The 14,548-nt window shown below is 54.7% G+C and overlaps 1 protein-coding gene across 2 annotated transcripts; it reads right to left on the minus strand.

Annotated features, from left to right (window-relative positions):
* Positions 1-543: 543 nt before the first annotated feature.
* PIANP (PILR alpha associated neural protein) lies at positions 544-13,441 on the minus strand. Of its 2 annotated transcripts, none has more exons than XM_062617622.1 (7): positions 13,195-13,441; positions 12,747-12,887; positions 6,379-6,447; positions 5,669-6,225; positions 5,444-5,525; positions 4,977-5,195; positions 544-4,838 (listed from the first exon to the last, which is right to left on the minus strand). In XM_062617622.1, the coding sequence occupies exons 3-7, from the start codon at positions 6,393-6,395 to the stop codon at positions 4,817-4,819; spliced, it is 897 nt and encodes a 298-aa protein (XP_062473606.1). In that variant the 5' UTR covers positions 6,396-6,447; positions 12,747-12,887; positions 13,195-13,441; the 3' UTR covers positions 544-4,816. The 2 variants fall into 2 exon arrangements, with proteins under 2 accessions (XP_062473606.1, XP_062473598.1); XM_062617614.1 differs by having other exon boundaries at positions 5,669-6,228; positions 13,195-13,439.
* Between the last annotated feature and the right edge of the window lie 1,107 nt (positions 13,442-14,548).

Here is a 14,548-nt window from a genome sequence, read left to right on the forward strand (position 1 = left end):
ACAGAGCAGCCCTGGAAACCAGCAGCAGCAGCAGCAGCACTGTGGCCAGGAGGGGAGGCAGCAGGGCTGTAAATAGAAATTGCGGAGGCAGCCGCGGGGAACAGAGTGAGGGAGGCTTCTGCGCCTGCATTGCTCCGTCTCCCTCCCTTTCCCTCAGCTTGTCTCACCTCTCACGGCCACCCCGGCTCCCAGCACGAATCTGCATGTGACAAGAAGCCCCAGGGCATGGCTGGGATGCAGCAGCTCCGGAGGTAGAACAGCCGCTCTGGGTGGAGAAGCGGGTGTGCAAGGCCTCCTCCATCAGGGGCCACCTCCTGCGGAAATGCATGAGGAGGGTTAAAGAGCCTCTTTGGCCAGCAAAGAAGACCAAGGCAAGGTGGATGTGGGTCCAACTGGCCCTGCCCGCCACCCCAGAAGAGACTGCGGTGTGCCAGATGTATGAGCCCCCATCCCAGTGGGGTCTGCCTGAGGCGAAGTCCCTCTCATCCCACCCTGACATCTCCATTGCAGCCTCTTCCAGAGCAGCAAGAACTGTGCTTTCAGTATTTTGCAAAGGTTTATTTAAAAATGTTGAAACTAACATCCCACAAGAATTGAATATTTCACCACGAGGAGAAGAGAAATCCTACAAAAATATATATCACAGCACACAAGGGCAGGGGAGGGGGAAGAGCGAGACTGAGCGGGGAAGCAGGAGGGAGCACAGAGGGGAGGATGGGAGCCGCAGCAGAACGAGACTGAGTGGCAAAGGGAGAACAAGAGAGGAGTGAGGAGAGCGAAACAGTAGGAGAGCGGAGATAATCGGGAGGGAGACCATGGTACAGGACAGGCATGGGAAGCAGGAAAACAGTGGGAGAGGAAAAACAACAGGAAGAAAGGAGTAGAGAGCAGCAGTTGGTGTAGGAAGGGCCCCCCCCTCTATGATCTTGCCAAGGTAGGGCCAGGGCTACAGTGAAACATCAGCAGGGATGCAACTGGGGAGCTGGAGTTTGGCCCAGGGCTTTTGTGCTGCAGGACTCGGCTCTAAGGCTGTGCCATAGACGTGGTTTGTCAGAGCGAAAAAACAAAACCACAGTTTAATTCAGAACAGTCTGGAGGTGATTGTGTTTAAGAACTTGCAGGGAATGGACAAACCGCTCCTTTCCAAGCATTTTTCCTTATCTGGAAAGGGAGCGGGGAATGAAAGGACCAGATTTGCAAGGGCACTTAGGTGCCATTGAGGAAGAGGTAGATAGCCCTCTCAGAAGTTGTGGGGTACTTGGCTGGATGTGAGTCCCTGGAAACTGGACCAGAAGAGTGGTGTGGAAGCACACACCGGAGGTGTGCTCCCTTGCCTACCAGTTGCAAGCAACAAGATGGGAAAGCCCAAGCAGGATTTGGCTTTGTGATCATACCACTGCTGGGTAAACAGGGGGAGACTCCAGTTCCTGCTCCAAAACAATACAGGGCAGAGGGGAGAGATTCTCCCTCAAGTCTTCCCACAGCACTCACAAGGGAAAGCACCCTTGTGTTAAACAAAGCCAGGACCCTCCAGGAGCTCAGCAGAGATATAGTTCCTTCAACTCAGCCAGCCCACCTGGAGGTTCCCTTTCAATTGCACAGAAATGTTGGGCAGGCTCAGCTCGAGGCCAAGAACATTTCCAGTCAGTTTTCCCACACACCTTTCTCCGTAATATTTCCACTGGAAAAAATGAATCCAGATCTTTCTGCTCCAGTCAGGTAGAACTCAGGGAAACCTGATGGGCTGTGACTGAGAACGTGCTGGCCTCTGCCCTTGCTTGGTACTTGGTGCCGTCAATCCATCTGTGTGTGCATCTCACAGACTGTTAGCCTGTGCCAGGGAGTACACTGCGGGCATGCTCTGGCTCCAGTCTGCATAGGGGAAGATGGTTTGTAAAGCTCCAGTCATGGAGAAAACAGATCCAGTGAGATTATTTATTGACTGGAAGAAGCTGGTGTGTCCACATGTATCTCAAATGTTTTGTTCCAGGGACAAAGAGTAGCAATGAACGTTTGGGCAGGACAATGAAGTTGTTTCCCTTACCTAAGCTGTTTTATGTGAGAGAGTAAATGACTGTCATAAAGATATATTTGACTAGAAAAAGTGGTCTTGGAAAAGATGTTTAGCATATCCAAGCTTCTGTCATTGTAAGAGTTTTCTCTACCGCATTCCCCAGCTTCCCCCTTACCACAGTATCCATGAAAGGCTTCACTCCCTGGAGATACAAAAACAGAGGTGTGTTAAAGGGGGAGAAAAAACCCCAAACCACCAAAATCTGATTTGTTTGCAGAGTTCACAAAAGCCAGGCCAGCAGAGCACAGGGCTTCCCTGCATTGAGTGCTGGAGAATGTTTTCACTACGCCTCCTGCAGTGCCCTGGCACTTTCCTACAGACCTTCTCCCCATTCAGCATGTGGAAAGGGGAAGTCCAAGGACAGCCCTTGAAGTGGTAGAGTCTAAACTCTGGCCTTGTTTCAACAAACACTATTGATCAAAGAGCAATCTAATTAATCTGGCCTGGGAGATGACTTAAACCAGTTCAAGGCATTATATTGTAAACTGCCAGCAATAAGCAGTGCAGCCTCTTGCAGACTGCATGCAGATGTCCTTCCCCAACGCTGATATGCCAGCAAGAGGGGGAACAGTGGGCAGGAACAGCCATCTGCCCCCTTCTCTGCCCATCCGCAGCTTGATCGCCCACCAAAGCCTTGAATGGAGCCTGAATAATGAAAAGGCTCAGTAATAGATCGATCTGCAGTAAAGCAATAATATCCCTTGCTACAAGTGGAGGCTCAACCTGCGCTTAAACTTGAGACCTCCAGAGTCCTTTTCCACCTACATCTTTCAGCCATTCTGTGCTTTTAATAAGCCAGTAATTTTATTTGACCTGTCATTTTCACCAAATCTCCACTGTTTTTTTGCAAAGCTTATTGCAATTTACACTCTCATTTAAATGTCCTTCATGGTGAGTCAGATGGGACTGGAGATCACCTAACAGTTCAGCTGGGTAAATGGGCAGAACCAGGCCTCTCAAGAAATTCCCTGTGCTTTGTCCTACAAAGAATAGGCTTTTACTGTGGAGATAAAAGATGAAAGATCCATTTCCTTTTCTCCAAGATGACTTTTGTCAGGGACCTTGTATTAGAGCCTTTATATTGTGGGTGAATTTCCTGTCTCTGGCCACATCAGTGCAGCAGCTGAAGGTGTTTGTACAGTATAGGGGCAACTTCACCAAAATCTGCATCAGTTCAGTGGCTGTCATTGTGGAGTCTGTCACCACAAAAGCCAAGGGAGAGCAACTATTGTCATTAAGCTGAAATTTGCCATTCCACCCCTCCTCAAAGTGACACCCATGGGTCCACACACTGGAAGAGGTTGAGATGCACTGATCTTGCTCACACAAGTAACTAACTGACTGTGGCTGCTGGCCTTACAGACCACCACAGCCTTGAAGTACATGCTCAGGCAACCAGTTTGCACCAATACCTGTGCCACTGGTTTTGTTCCCCAGCCAACTGGGGCATAACTTAATGAAGGTTGTCCTCTCTCTCATGCCCTTGGTGGGCGTTGCCTCATGGGTCTCCAGTCACCTTGCATTCCAGGAGACATCTACCAGCAGTATGTGGCAACCCTCCAAATGTTCCCAAGGTCAAGCCTAAATTGTTCTTTGTCATCCCAGGCGTAGAGAGTCACGGCTGCTGCTTGTTGCCTGTGGCATGAGTGTCTGAATGCAATTCCCTACCTCAGCCCATCAACCTTAAGTTCCTCATGCCCAGCAGCATCTTCATGCCATGCTTCAGCAATATCCCAGTGTACAGGATGCTTCCTGAATAACATGCTGGGCAGAGGGCTTCGCCTGAGATTTTCTAAAGAACATCACCACAGACTGATGCTCTTCAGGAAAACCTTTCTGAAGCAGACTGAAGGGTGGAAGGGGACAGCAAGGAGGCTTCCAAGAGATCAAAACATTTGGAAAGCTAAAGGAACCTTTTTCAACTTTAACTGGCAAGAGAAGTGGCAGGGGGAGGAACTGAGAGAGGAAAAATGGGGACAGAGAGATGATGAAAGATAAAAAGCTGAAGAGAAAAAACCCAAGAGTGTTAGGCAGAAAGAAAATGGAAAGATGTGAATATCTTCCATCTAGAGGGAAGATAATGTTTCCTCCAAGGAAGTGGGTTGCTGAGGGGGCCCAGGTGCTGTGTGAGCCTCTTCTGCCCAAGCTTCACCCCTCCTTGGGACCCTCGGGAGGGCCAAGGCCTTGGCAACAAAGGACCCTGCTACCACCTGAGTCCCGGCTGAGCGGAGACCGAGCCCCGGCGGGCAATCCTGCAGCCACTGAACTCCAGACGTTCACTTCAAAACACACGACGTGGGAAGGGACACACAGAGGGGTTAGGGCCCATGGGGACAGGGGTACGCCTTTCCACCTTGCCTACCCCCAATGCCAGGCATGCACTGGTGAGAGAGTCACGGAGATCCAAGTGTTTGTGCTAGGACACGGGCCGGGGAGGCTGAGATTTCACACCACCACCAGCTTTCTTCCCTCCCACCACACTGCTCTCTCATCACCCTGTCCTAAGTGGGCCGGGGGTAGGGTCTCCAACCTTCCCCCAGCAGGAGGCTAAGGAGGCCCAGCTTGTCCACTTGCCCAGGCACATCCTGGTGGAGTTAGTTAATGATGGTGGTGGTGGTGTGGTGGTAGTGGGCCGTGGCACAAGGAGGTTGTTTATTCCTGGGGTAGCAGAGGCGGTGGGAGGCTGTGCTCGCCAGCTGTGACAGGAGGTGTGGGGAGCCAGCTCTGCTTCTCCCGTGAGCATCACAGGTTCACCAGTGGGATTCTGGAGGGAAAAGGGAATCGGAAATGAATTAGCAACAGGCACTCACGCTGCTCCACCGCTAACAAACCGGCACCTTTGTCCTGCTCAACCTGCCTTCCCCCTGCCAACACCTCCTGCCCCGGCTCACGGGCCACTCACCGGTTCAGCTGGAAGGCCGTGCTCTTCCCATGGCCCCCCAGTTTCTCCTGGCCCTGCCTGGATTCCTCCGCCTCCGGTGTGGGGGCCAGGGAATCACCGTAGGGCCCCAGGATACTGACGGTGGTGGGGGAGAGGTCTGCGAGGGGCTGCTGGCTCTCCTGCTGCCTCCCACCGCTCTGCTGCCCCGAGTGGCGCCGGCGTTTCTGGTTACGGTCCCAGCTTTGGAGAGAGACAAGGGATGAGGTAAAGAGTGCCTGTCAGACACTCGCCAGCCCTTGGTGATGGAGAGGTTCATGGGACCCCGCATGCTCAGTGTTAGAGCTCAGCCATGTGCCAAACCTCTCCAGGGCTTGAAGCACCAGATCTGCGCCCTTGGGACAAATGTGTCCTAAGCCCACAGTCCTCCTGCCCACCCATCTGCAGACACCAGCATCATGGCAGCCTCCGTCAGTGCAAACCCCACTCACCAGAACTTGAATATGATCCCGGTGGCAACCAGGACAATGATGATGGAGATGGTGATGGTGACATACAGCTGGGGGTCCACACCTGCGAGAGACAGCAGGAGAGGGGGACGTGACAGCGACTGCCACCGGTCCCCAGAGAGCAGCAGTGCAAAGGGAGGTTCAGCACAGGCACCTGCCCTTACGGGGCTGGGGGGTGTGTGCGAAAGAAGCAAAAGGCACATTTACCTTCCCCCCGGGGCCCAAACAAGAAGGGCCGCAGGGTGGCCGGGGTCTCACGCAGGTTGAGCCCCGCGTTGTGCAGGAGCGAGTGGGAGTTGGGCTGCGCCGTTGCCATCCCATGTGGCGAGACGAAGGTGTACCCCAGCGGCGGGAAGCCCGGGTTGGCCGAGTTGGCGTCCCCTCCGTCCTCATCCGACACCGTGGGGCCCCACACAATGGCCCAGGGGTACTGGGAGGAGGGCATCCCGTCCTCAAAGCCCGACGGGGTGGCCGGGCGGGCGCCCGCCGCCTGCCGCCTCAGCCGCACGACGTGCCGCAGCTCTCCCCCCCGCGGCGGCAGGGCGCGCTGGCGCGGGGCGAGGCGGGGATCCCTCTCCGGCAGCGAGGTCCTGTCCCAGATGCAAATGGGCCGTGGGGCTGAGGGGCTCCGACGGGTGCAAAGAGGCCGAGGGGCTGCGGGGCCCCGAGAGCGAAGAGACCAGACGCCGGGAGGAGGGACGGCAGAGACCAGGAGGAGGAGATGCCAAAGCTGCAGCGAGTGGATGCAGAAGAATGGAGGCATCCTGCTGTGGGGTCGGGGACAAGGAAGAAGAGAGCCGTATCTGAAATGTCCCTCCTGTCGAAAGGACAAGCCCGGAGCAGCCTGGAGCATCCCACCACCCACACTCCTGTTGTCTTCCCGTGTTGCCAGTGAGCGTGGGAAGCTGTGAACCTACCAGGCACTGGGCTCCATCTCAGATGCCACAGCGTCTGTGCTCAGCAAGGATCCTGTCTCATCTTCTTCACTGGGAAACAAAAGGGTGAGGTGTCAGTGTCCCCTCATCCAGCAGCAAATGCTGTCTCCCTGGAGGCAGTGTGTGCCACCATGTGCAAGCTCCCTGTTGGGAAGGGCACCTGGGCACCCATGCACCCACATGTGCACCCTCTCCTGCTTTCGTGCTCTCCTGCTCAGAGGTGCACAGTCCCCCTGACCCCAGTAGTGCACGGAAACACGTGCGTTACCGTATGCACACAAAAGCAAAATGCCATCACCGGGCCACACGTGCAGAGGCACATGTGCAGCTTCCCCAGGGACTCTCCTGTCTGAGGGCCAAGAGGGGGATTCAGCATCTTTGTTTGCTTATCGCTGGAACAAGTTGGAATCTTAATTCCTGTATTTATTTATAGTGTAGAGCGTGTAATCCATTTATTAAAAAAGAGCCTCTTCATTGTGTGCCAGAGTGAGGGAGCGAGAGGGGAAGCACGAGAGTGATAAACCAAGAAGACTGAGGAAGAGAGTGAATCAGCGAGAAAAGTCCAGCCTTACTAAAGAATTTAAGAGCAAAAATATGCCTATCAAATATTTAGTATTTACTTACATCTTAGCTAACGTGGAACTACCTTCTTGCACTCCTTATCCTAGTGCCCTCTGCGCTGTCCCATCCCTCCCTTTCTCGCCTCTCCCTCCTCTTTCACTCTTGTGGCCGCGCAGCACTAGGAAGCATCAGTATCAGGGAGTTAAGGGCTGGTCCCCCCTCTGGATTTCTGCACCGGTTGCACGCCACCCTCTGGCATCAGTCCGGTGGCAGCACGGCTGCCCTTCATGCTGCCTGCCCCTTCCCTTGGCTGGGCACAGCGCAGCGCCAGCCCTTCCCTGGTGAGCTCTTGTATGCCTGACCTGGGACCCTCTCCACAAAAAGACTTCACACATGCACACACACGCACAAAAATCGTTTAGGATACTCAGCTTGCTCCTTCACCATGAAGGGGAAAGCATGAATGCCAACAACCCACTGTCATGCCCTTCTGTGGCTGCTGGGATGGGGAAGAAATGGCGATGCTTGGTTAAGGGAGTCAGCGCAGTGGCCAAGCCTGCACCTCCAGCCCTGAGCCAGCTGCACTGCACCTCCGGGGTCCCAAGGGGTTACTGCCATTCCCTCCCGCTCAGCCCATGACCTGAACTAAAAGTGCAGCCCCTCCTAAACGGGAAGCTTCCTCTTGATGGAGGAAGAGCTTTCTGTGGTAAGGGGACTCACAGCCCTGATGTACACCTGAGGAGAGGGGCTGGGAGGAAGGGCACCCAAGAGTAAGTAGCTGTCTAGCTCCTGCTGCATTAACCAGGGATATTTTTAGTTTCCTTCTGTTAAATATTTAAACAAAGTTCACAGAAAAAAAAAAGGAATTGTCGGCTAATGTGCCCTGCCCTTCCCTCCAGGGCAAGATCAGTCTCTGGAGGGATCCTGAGATGAAGATGAGGAGAAAAGAGAAGCTATTCTCAACATTTCTTTGTACTTTGCTCCTGAACCTCTAAGCCTTGAAGGGGACTCTATTAAAATGCAGCTCTGCAGAGAGGCAGCAGAATGGAGCAAGTTTCTTCCAAAGCCAGATGCTGGTGAGGCCTTGGCCATCTGGATTATGATCATGATACCATGGAAGATCATGTCTGGCAACACAAATTCATGACAGAATTTCTTTTGGACTTTGGAAAGGGAAGGAATTCCAAGCGCTGGGGAGCTCCATGAGTAAATCCCTGGCTAGAGGGCAGATAAACCACCCAAGAGGTTTCAAGTTGGCCTGGAATGCCTGGGGCTATGCCTGGGACGCATTAGGGGATAGTGGCTGATCAGGGGCTGTGGGGTGTTTTACATCAGGCAGCAGGAGATGTGGGTCTGGACAGCGTCAGGAGTGGAGACCTCCAGGTGCAGGTAGACCTCAGTGCCAGTCGTACAGGGAAGTGTGGTAATTTAGGGGTGCACATGTAACCACTAGCACTCCTCCTAACATGGATGGCACCACTGGCAGAAACGTGGGGACTGCCCAGCTCACTGTGCTCTTCTCGCTTGTTGGGATGTCTTATAGCGGAGACCTTCCTAGATGAGATTGTGAGCTCCAGCAACAGCAGTCTGGACCATATATTCCCGTGGTCCGAAGCCTGGGAATAAGAAACCGTGCAGAGCCAAATCCTGACTTGCTTTCACACCCAGTGGTCTAAATTTCAGCCCTGTGGAGCAGGTAACTGGAGCTGAGGGGAAGGAGTGAGCCACAGCGCTGGCCTCCTCTTGGACACATAATGCAGTAGAAGCAACGAAGCAACAGCTGGGTTATTGGGTGTAAACCTCAGATCCAAGATGCTGCTGTGCACGGATCCTGCTGCCAGCGGTGCAGAGCAGGTGACTCATGGTGTTCCTGCCCCAAAGGTGGCTCCAGGTGAATGCAGGAATGAGGCAATGTCCATCAGTCTCAGTCAACACACGCTGGTTTGCTAATCATATTGTGGCTGGAGACTGAGCGTGTCCCCTGCACTAGCACCCCCAGGCGTGGTTGTGGAGGAGCTGAGAGAAGCACAAAGGTGTCTCCTATGGCCCGAATGCCATGAGAGCAAAGGAAGGTTTCAGGTGGAAATGCCAGCCAGTGAGGGCTGGACTCCACTGTGCGCAGAGCGTTCATGTTCGAACAGAGCATGGGTGTCTCTGAGGCTTATTGACGAAGCAGCAGATAGAGCATGTCTGGGGCACTCTGCAGTTACCACTGACAGTGAGGATTGTGTCCTGGGCACAGACCCTGCTGCGTTGGAGGGCAAGTGCAACAAATGCCCTTCATTCAGCTCTGCATGCAGATCATGGTGTGGATGCTGAATAAACTGGTAGGTCTTCAGAGATGAGGAGGGGGTGCCAATGCTCTTACTACCTGGATATATAATGCCAGTATCCACGCGCCTTAAACCATTCAAGAGGCCTTTGTGTGCCAGAGCAGAGAGACTGGATTTCTGTACCAGTACCACATGGAGTGGCTCTTGCCTTCAGATCTGTTTTCCAGGTCTAATTGTGATAAAAACAGACAGAGCTACTCCCAGGGTCCAAAGATGTACCTGGGTATTTTCACTCTAGGTAGAGAGCCTTCATCGCAGTGTTCCAGTCCTGTGATGCACAGATGACAGAGTGTGAATGACAAAGCTATTTCCCCAGGGCACTTCATTGAGCTCAGTTTGTGAATCTTGGTGCTTGAAAGCTGTGAGTAAGAATTACACTGCTCTTGTACTGCGTATGGACCCCACTACTGATCCAGTCTGGAGATCCCTGGGGCTAACCTACTAGGAGCTACTCTCATTGCATTTGCAGGACGGAAGCACGAATCCTGCTGCTGTTGCCCAGTGTCAGGGACCCAGCTGTGCTTCCTCCCTCTTTGTAAGTCTCCCACAGCACAGACCCACTGCTGCTGGGACATGAAAGAGCAGATCTTGGTAACCATTCCTCAGAGCATGTATCCCCATTCACCAAGGGGGCTGGGAATTTACACCCTAACTAATGGCTAGGAGCAAAGCCTGCTGCACTCCTGCTCTAAGTACAGAGCACAGACTAAACCCTGAATGTGACACTGAGCTCCAGAGTTCAGATCCCACTGTGCCCCGGGGAAGCCCTAGGATTTGCTGCCAATACCTCCTTCTCCATGCCCAGCACTCCTGTATACCATGGTCCCAAAGATAAATCCTATCCAAATATAAAAGCTGTCACAGGAATAAAAGAGCCAAGGTGCCAGCCGTGTGCCGGCAATATCCATGCTGTAGCTCCCTCACATCAAATGCAATCTGTAACCTTCTGTTACAAAATGCTGAAGTTTGACAAATTCAAATGAGGAATAATACTATTAATAAAGAGGGTCACACTCTAGCACAATTCACCTAGGCAGGTGGTGTATTCCCTACTGCCTGGAGCCTTCATGTGGCTCTATTTCTAAAAGGAATGGCACAGTTCCATCAGAAGTTATGGGCTTGATGCAGGAAATGAAATTGGTGAAATTCTCTGGCCTGTGCTCTACTGTAGGTCAGACTCGATGATCAAAATGGTCCCTCTGGCCTTAAAATCTGAGAATCTCCCAGCTTTGTCGATGCCTAGCCGAGAGCAGTTCTGACTGAAGAGTGATCCGAAGAAGCCGAGCACACACAAGCTGTGTTAGTGAGAAGTGGGTAGAGTTTCCGTCCACCCAGGGATGGGGAAAGAGTTGCACCCGATTCCGGCTGGCTTGGCTGGTAGATGATGATCTATCTGTATTTTTGTAACATCTCGAGCTTGACTGCTGTGATATTGTGCCTCTAGGAATGAAGCTGTCTGCTCTCAGAGCGCTCCAGCTAGTTCAGAATGCAGCAGTCTGTTTGCTCGGCGACTCAAGCTGCCGGGAATGCATCACCGTGCCCCTCTGCAACCCATATCACCTCGCCTTCGAGCACAGAGTCCAGTTCAAGGTCTCCAAGTCAGCATTCAAAGCCCAGCATGGGACAGGCCCCAGTGACCTAAGCAATCAATCACCTCTCCTTATGCAGCGATGACCTCACAAGACAGATATATTCCACTGGAACAATGAAATTGCCAACCAGTTTGGGGAGAGGGGGAAGGGATGGAAGAAGGGGAAAGATGCTGATGACCCTGAGGAACAGAACATTCACAGGAGCAGGGCCAAAATTATGGAACTTAACTGCCGGCTGAAATAACGCTCACCATTAGCAACCCTGCAGCACCAAGAGCTTCATGCAAATCCTTTCCTTCACCCAGCTCCCCCGCGGCAATGATCCCACTCGTAATAGTGATAACAAAATCAAAACAAACCTGAGGAGGACCCAGTCCTCCTCGCAGAGAAAGAACGCTAGGTTGGCTGTCATTTTTTAACTCCCAGCCAGTATTAAAGGCTACGGTGACAGCTCTGATACGAGACTGTGATCTCGGACCATGGAACCTAGCAGCTGTCTCCAAGCTTCGAGCAGAGCGAGCCCAGGCACTGGCAGTGAGACCCCAAACACACCGTCTGGCACCCCAGGCACCCCAAGCCTGTATTTTTCTCAGTGATCATGAACATCCCGGAGTTCATGGTCCAAGAGGCAGAGATGCAGTCATTACTGGTTTGGTAACAGGAAGCCTGAACCCCCAGTGCTGGTGAAAAGGGATTATATATACGTCCTGCTGTATTCAGCTGGGTAGGGATGGGGAAAGGGAGGAATCCCAGAGCAGCTGCCCCAGGGAGGTAATTCTGCTGCATCCGGAGGAGTTTCCTCAGCTGGGAGCATGAATCCAAATGCTGGTTCCCTGGGGTGGGAGATGCCAAGACCATCTGGGGATGGAGTTCCCACTGTGCACGAGGCCAGGAGGGACAGCTCTCAGACCAGGCTCAATCTGGGGCTGTCAGCCTGAATGCAGCAGCTCACATCAGGCTGCACTACCCGGTGGCTGAGGCTGGGAGGGTGGGAGGCAGTGCCCAGGAGGATCTGGCAGGACCGTGGAGGGACTGACGCTGCCCGCCCTGTGTCAGTGCGGCTCGGGCAGTGTTTGGTGACTGCCGGTGGGAATTCCTGTGCCAGGGTACCAGGGTGAGCCCTTATGGGCTGGGTATAGAAATCCTGGGCTGGGGCAGAATCCAAGGCTGGAAGGGTGATGGTGCTTTTGGACATTTTGGTAGCTAGGGAATGGGCGTGTGAAGCCCATCAGTGGTCCTCTGAGCTTCAGTCTCCCTGCATTTGGGAACTGTGTGGCCCCATTCCAAGCAGCACTCTAGGATGCCGGTCCCCTGCCATCTAGTGCCTGCCTGCAATACATGTCATGAGTCTGCCAATCTTCTGCCTCCCAGTTTCCTACTGTTCCCGGGCATCCGAGTGCTTCAAATGCTGAGTCTCCACGTCTGAATTGCTCTCTCTTGCATGTTGCACCCTTGGCCAGGCAGGAGGAGGGATTGACCCCTCCGTTTCCTTTCTCCAGCTGCGCCAATTTGGCTGAAGTCGCCTTCCTCAGCGCAGGCTCCAGTGCTCCAGCACAACAGGTCTGTGATGGAGCCCAGAGCTGGAGGGCAAGAGGCAGCGATGCCTCGGCTGTGTCCCCTCCCTCCCAGCCCCTCGGGCATCCCCTGCCCCAGACTGAAAGAGCGGGGGACTGGGGAGGAGAGGAGACAGCGGCTAGAAAGAGACACAGCACCTAGATGGGGAGAGGGACAAGATAACGGGGGAGAAAGGACACAGGGAAGGAGACGGGGAGAGATGACTTGGAGACGGGCACGCATCCCTTCCTGCGCCTGCAGTCCCATCCGCACCCCGCTCCCCAAGCCCGGTCTGAGAGGATGAACTTACCTTGCGGGCAGACGACTGGGGCGCAGCCGGGGTGGCGGAGCAGGGGGCTGTGGGAGCACAGCTGCTGCTGCCGGTGCCTCTCATGGCCAGGACGAAGGAAGGAGAGGAGGAGGAGGAAGGTTTGGTGAGGCTGAGCCCTGGCTGAGGGAGAGGGAGCGAGAGATGCCTTGAAATAAACAGCTGCCGAGGACTGGTCCAGCCCCTCTTTCTCTCTCTCTGTCTCTGTCTCTCTCGCTCGCTGCCTCCCGTTAACCCCATGGCTGCTGGCACGGGCGCGTCCGGCACCGTGGCCGCGCTGCAGCCGGAGGGGCGGCCGGGGGGAGCCGGGCGAGGGCAGCGGCCAGGCTGGGGCACCGCGTCCCCCCGGCTCTGGAGCCCCCTGCCCCGGCGGCCGGCTGCGAAGGCTCCTCCCGCTCCCTGCCCTCCCGCAGCCCCGCGCCCGCCGGACCTGCCCCCCGCCGCCCGCCGCCGCTGCCCGCTCCGCTCGGCTCGGCTCCGCTCGGCTCCGCTCCTCTCCCGTCTCGTCGGTTATTTCGGGATCTTCACAGGAAGCGATTAGGTTGCCATGGAGAGAGGTGTCTCCAAGGGACCAGCCGCTCCAGCTCGCTCCGCCGAATGCCACCCCCGGACGGGTCCGTCCTTGGGGGCGGAGGCCCCTCGGGATCCCCCTCCCCCGGGCCGCCCCCCGGGCTCACCCCCGCCACCGCCCCGCAGCAGTCCCCTCGGGGAGATGCCACCCCTCCGGCCGCCCCTCGCCGCCGCCGCGCCGGTCCCGCCCCCCCTCCCCTCATCCCGCATCCCCCATCCCCGAGCTTCGGGGCCCCAGCCCCCTTGCGAGCAGCGGTACCGGGCATGGGGTAGGGGGTATGGCAGGCGAGTGCCCCCGGCAGGGCGCAGCCCGGGCGGGAGGGCGGGCGGCGGATTTCGGTCGATCCTCAGGGACAGAGCCGAGCTGCCCACGAGTGAGCTGGGTGGGACAGAGGGGTGCTGTGGGAGCAAGGGGGGGGGGAGGGGGAGGGTGTCCCCTCAAGGTGGGTGTCCCCACTGGGGGATCACCCAGGTCGTCTGAACGTGTCCCCAAGTGTGTTTCTGCCGGGGATTGATGGGATGCATCTGGAAATGGTAGGGATGTGACAGCGAAATTGAAGACAGAAGCAGATGTGCCTTTGAGGGGCTGGATGTCTCACAGGGAAGATCTCATCCCACCATCAAGTACCAAACAGCAAGCACAGTCCAAATCAGATGGGAGCAGCTGAGCAACCAATGGGTGAGAGAAGCAAGTCAACGACAGAAAGACAGTTTCCACTCCAGGGTCTGAAATATGAGGAAGCAAGAAAGTAATTTCCTCAGATCCTCAGAAACAATCAAACTTTTCATCATAAAGCAAGGAGGAAAGACTGCGACTGACCCTGAGAAAAAAGAGAGGAATGGTAGAGACAGTGCTGAGCTGTAAAGCAACCTGCCATTGTGTCAGGAATGGGCACAGATGACAAATAGACAGTACCAAACCTGAGCACAGCAGGATGCCCAGAACATATTGTACCAACTTTGGACAGGCACCTGAGGGGGCTGAGTCCATTGTTCTTTATCAGGTCTCCCACGAGCTCCTGTGCTAATGAATGTTCCTTTGGAACAGTTGAGTCTTGCGCGTGTTTCTGTGAGCGTGTTTGGGAGAATCAACAGGTTTTCACCACGTTTGGGAGTAATGCTGTGTGTTTGGACATCTCGGCACAGGGTTAAGGTTGTGTTAAGGCTTATGGTCACTGGGAGGTCAGGGTGTGAGACAACGGCACTGACAGAAG

Source organism: Pezoporus occidentalis, unplaced genomic scaffold, assembly GCF_034315485.1.
Source record: "Pezoporus occidentalis ecotype Australia unplaced genomic scaffold, CSIRO_AGI_Poc_V1 ctg104, whole genome shotgun sequence".
NCBI classification, from domain to species: Eukaryota; Metazoa; Chordata; class Aves; order Psittaciformes; family Psittacidae; genus Pezoporus; species Pezoporus occidentalis.

Bases quoted from the DNA above. Each gene is read 5' to 3' on its own strand.
- PIANP (XM_062617614.1), bottom strand. The intron at 5,526-5,668 runs GTAAATGTGCCT...TGTCTCTCGCAG, and splicing joins GTTTGGGCCCCGGGGGGAAG to GTGTGGACCCCCAGCTGTAT. The intron at 5,196-5,443 runs GTGAGTGGGGTT...CTCTCTCCAAAG, and splicing joins GGGATCATATTCAAGTTCTG to CTGGGACCGTAACCAGAAAC.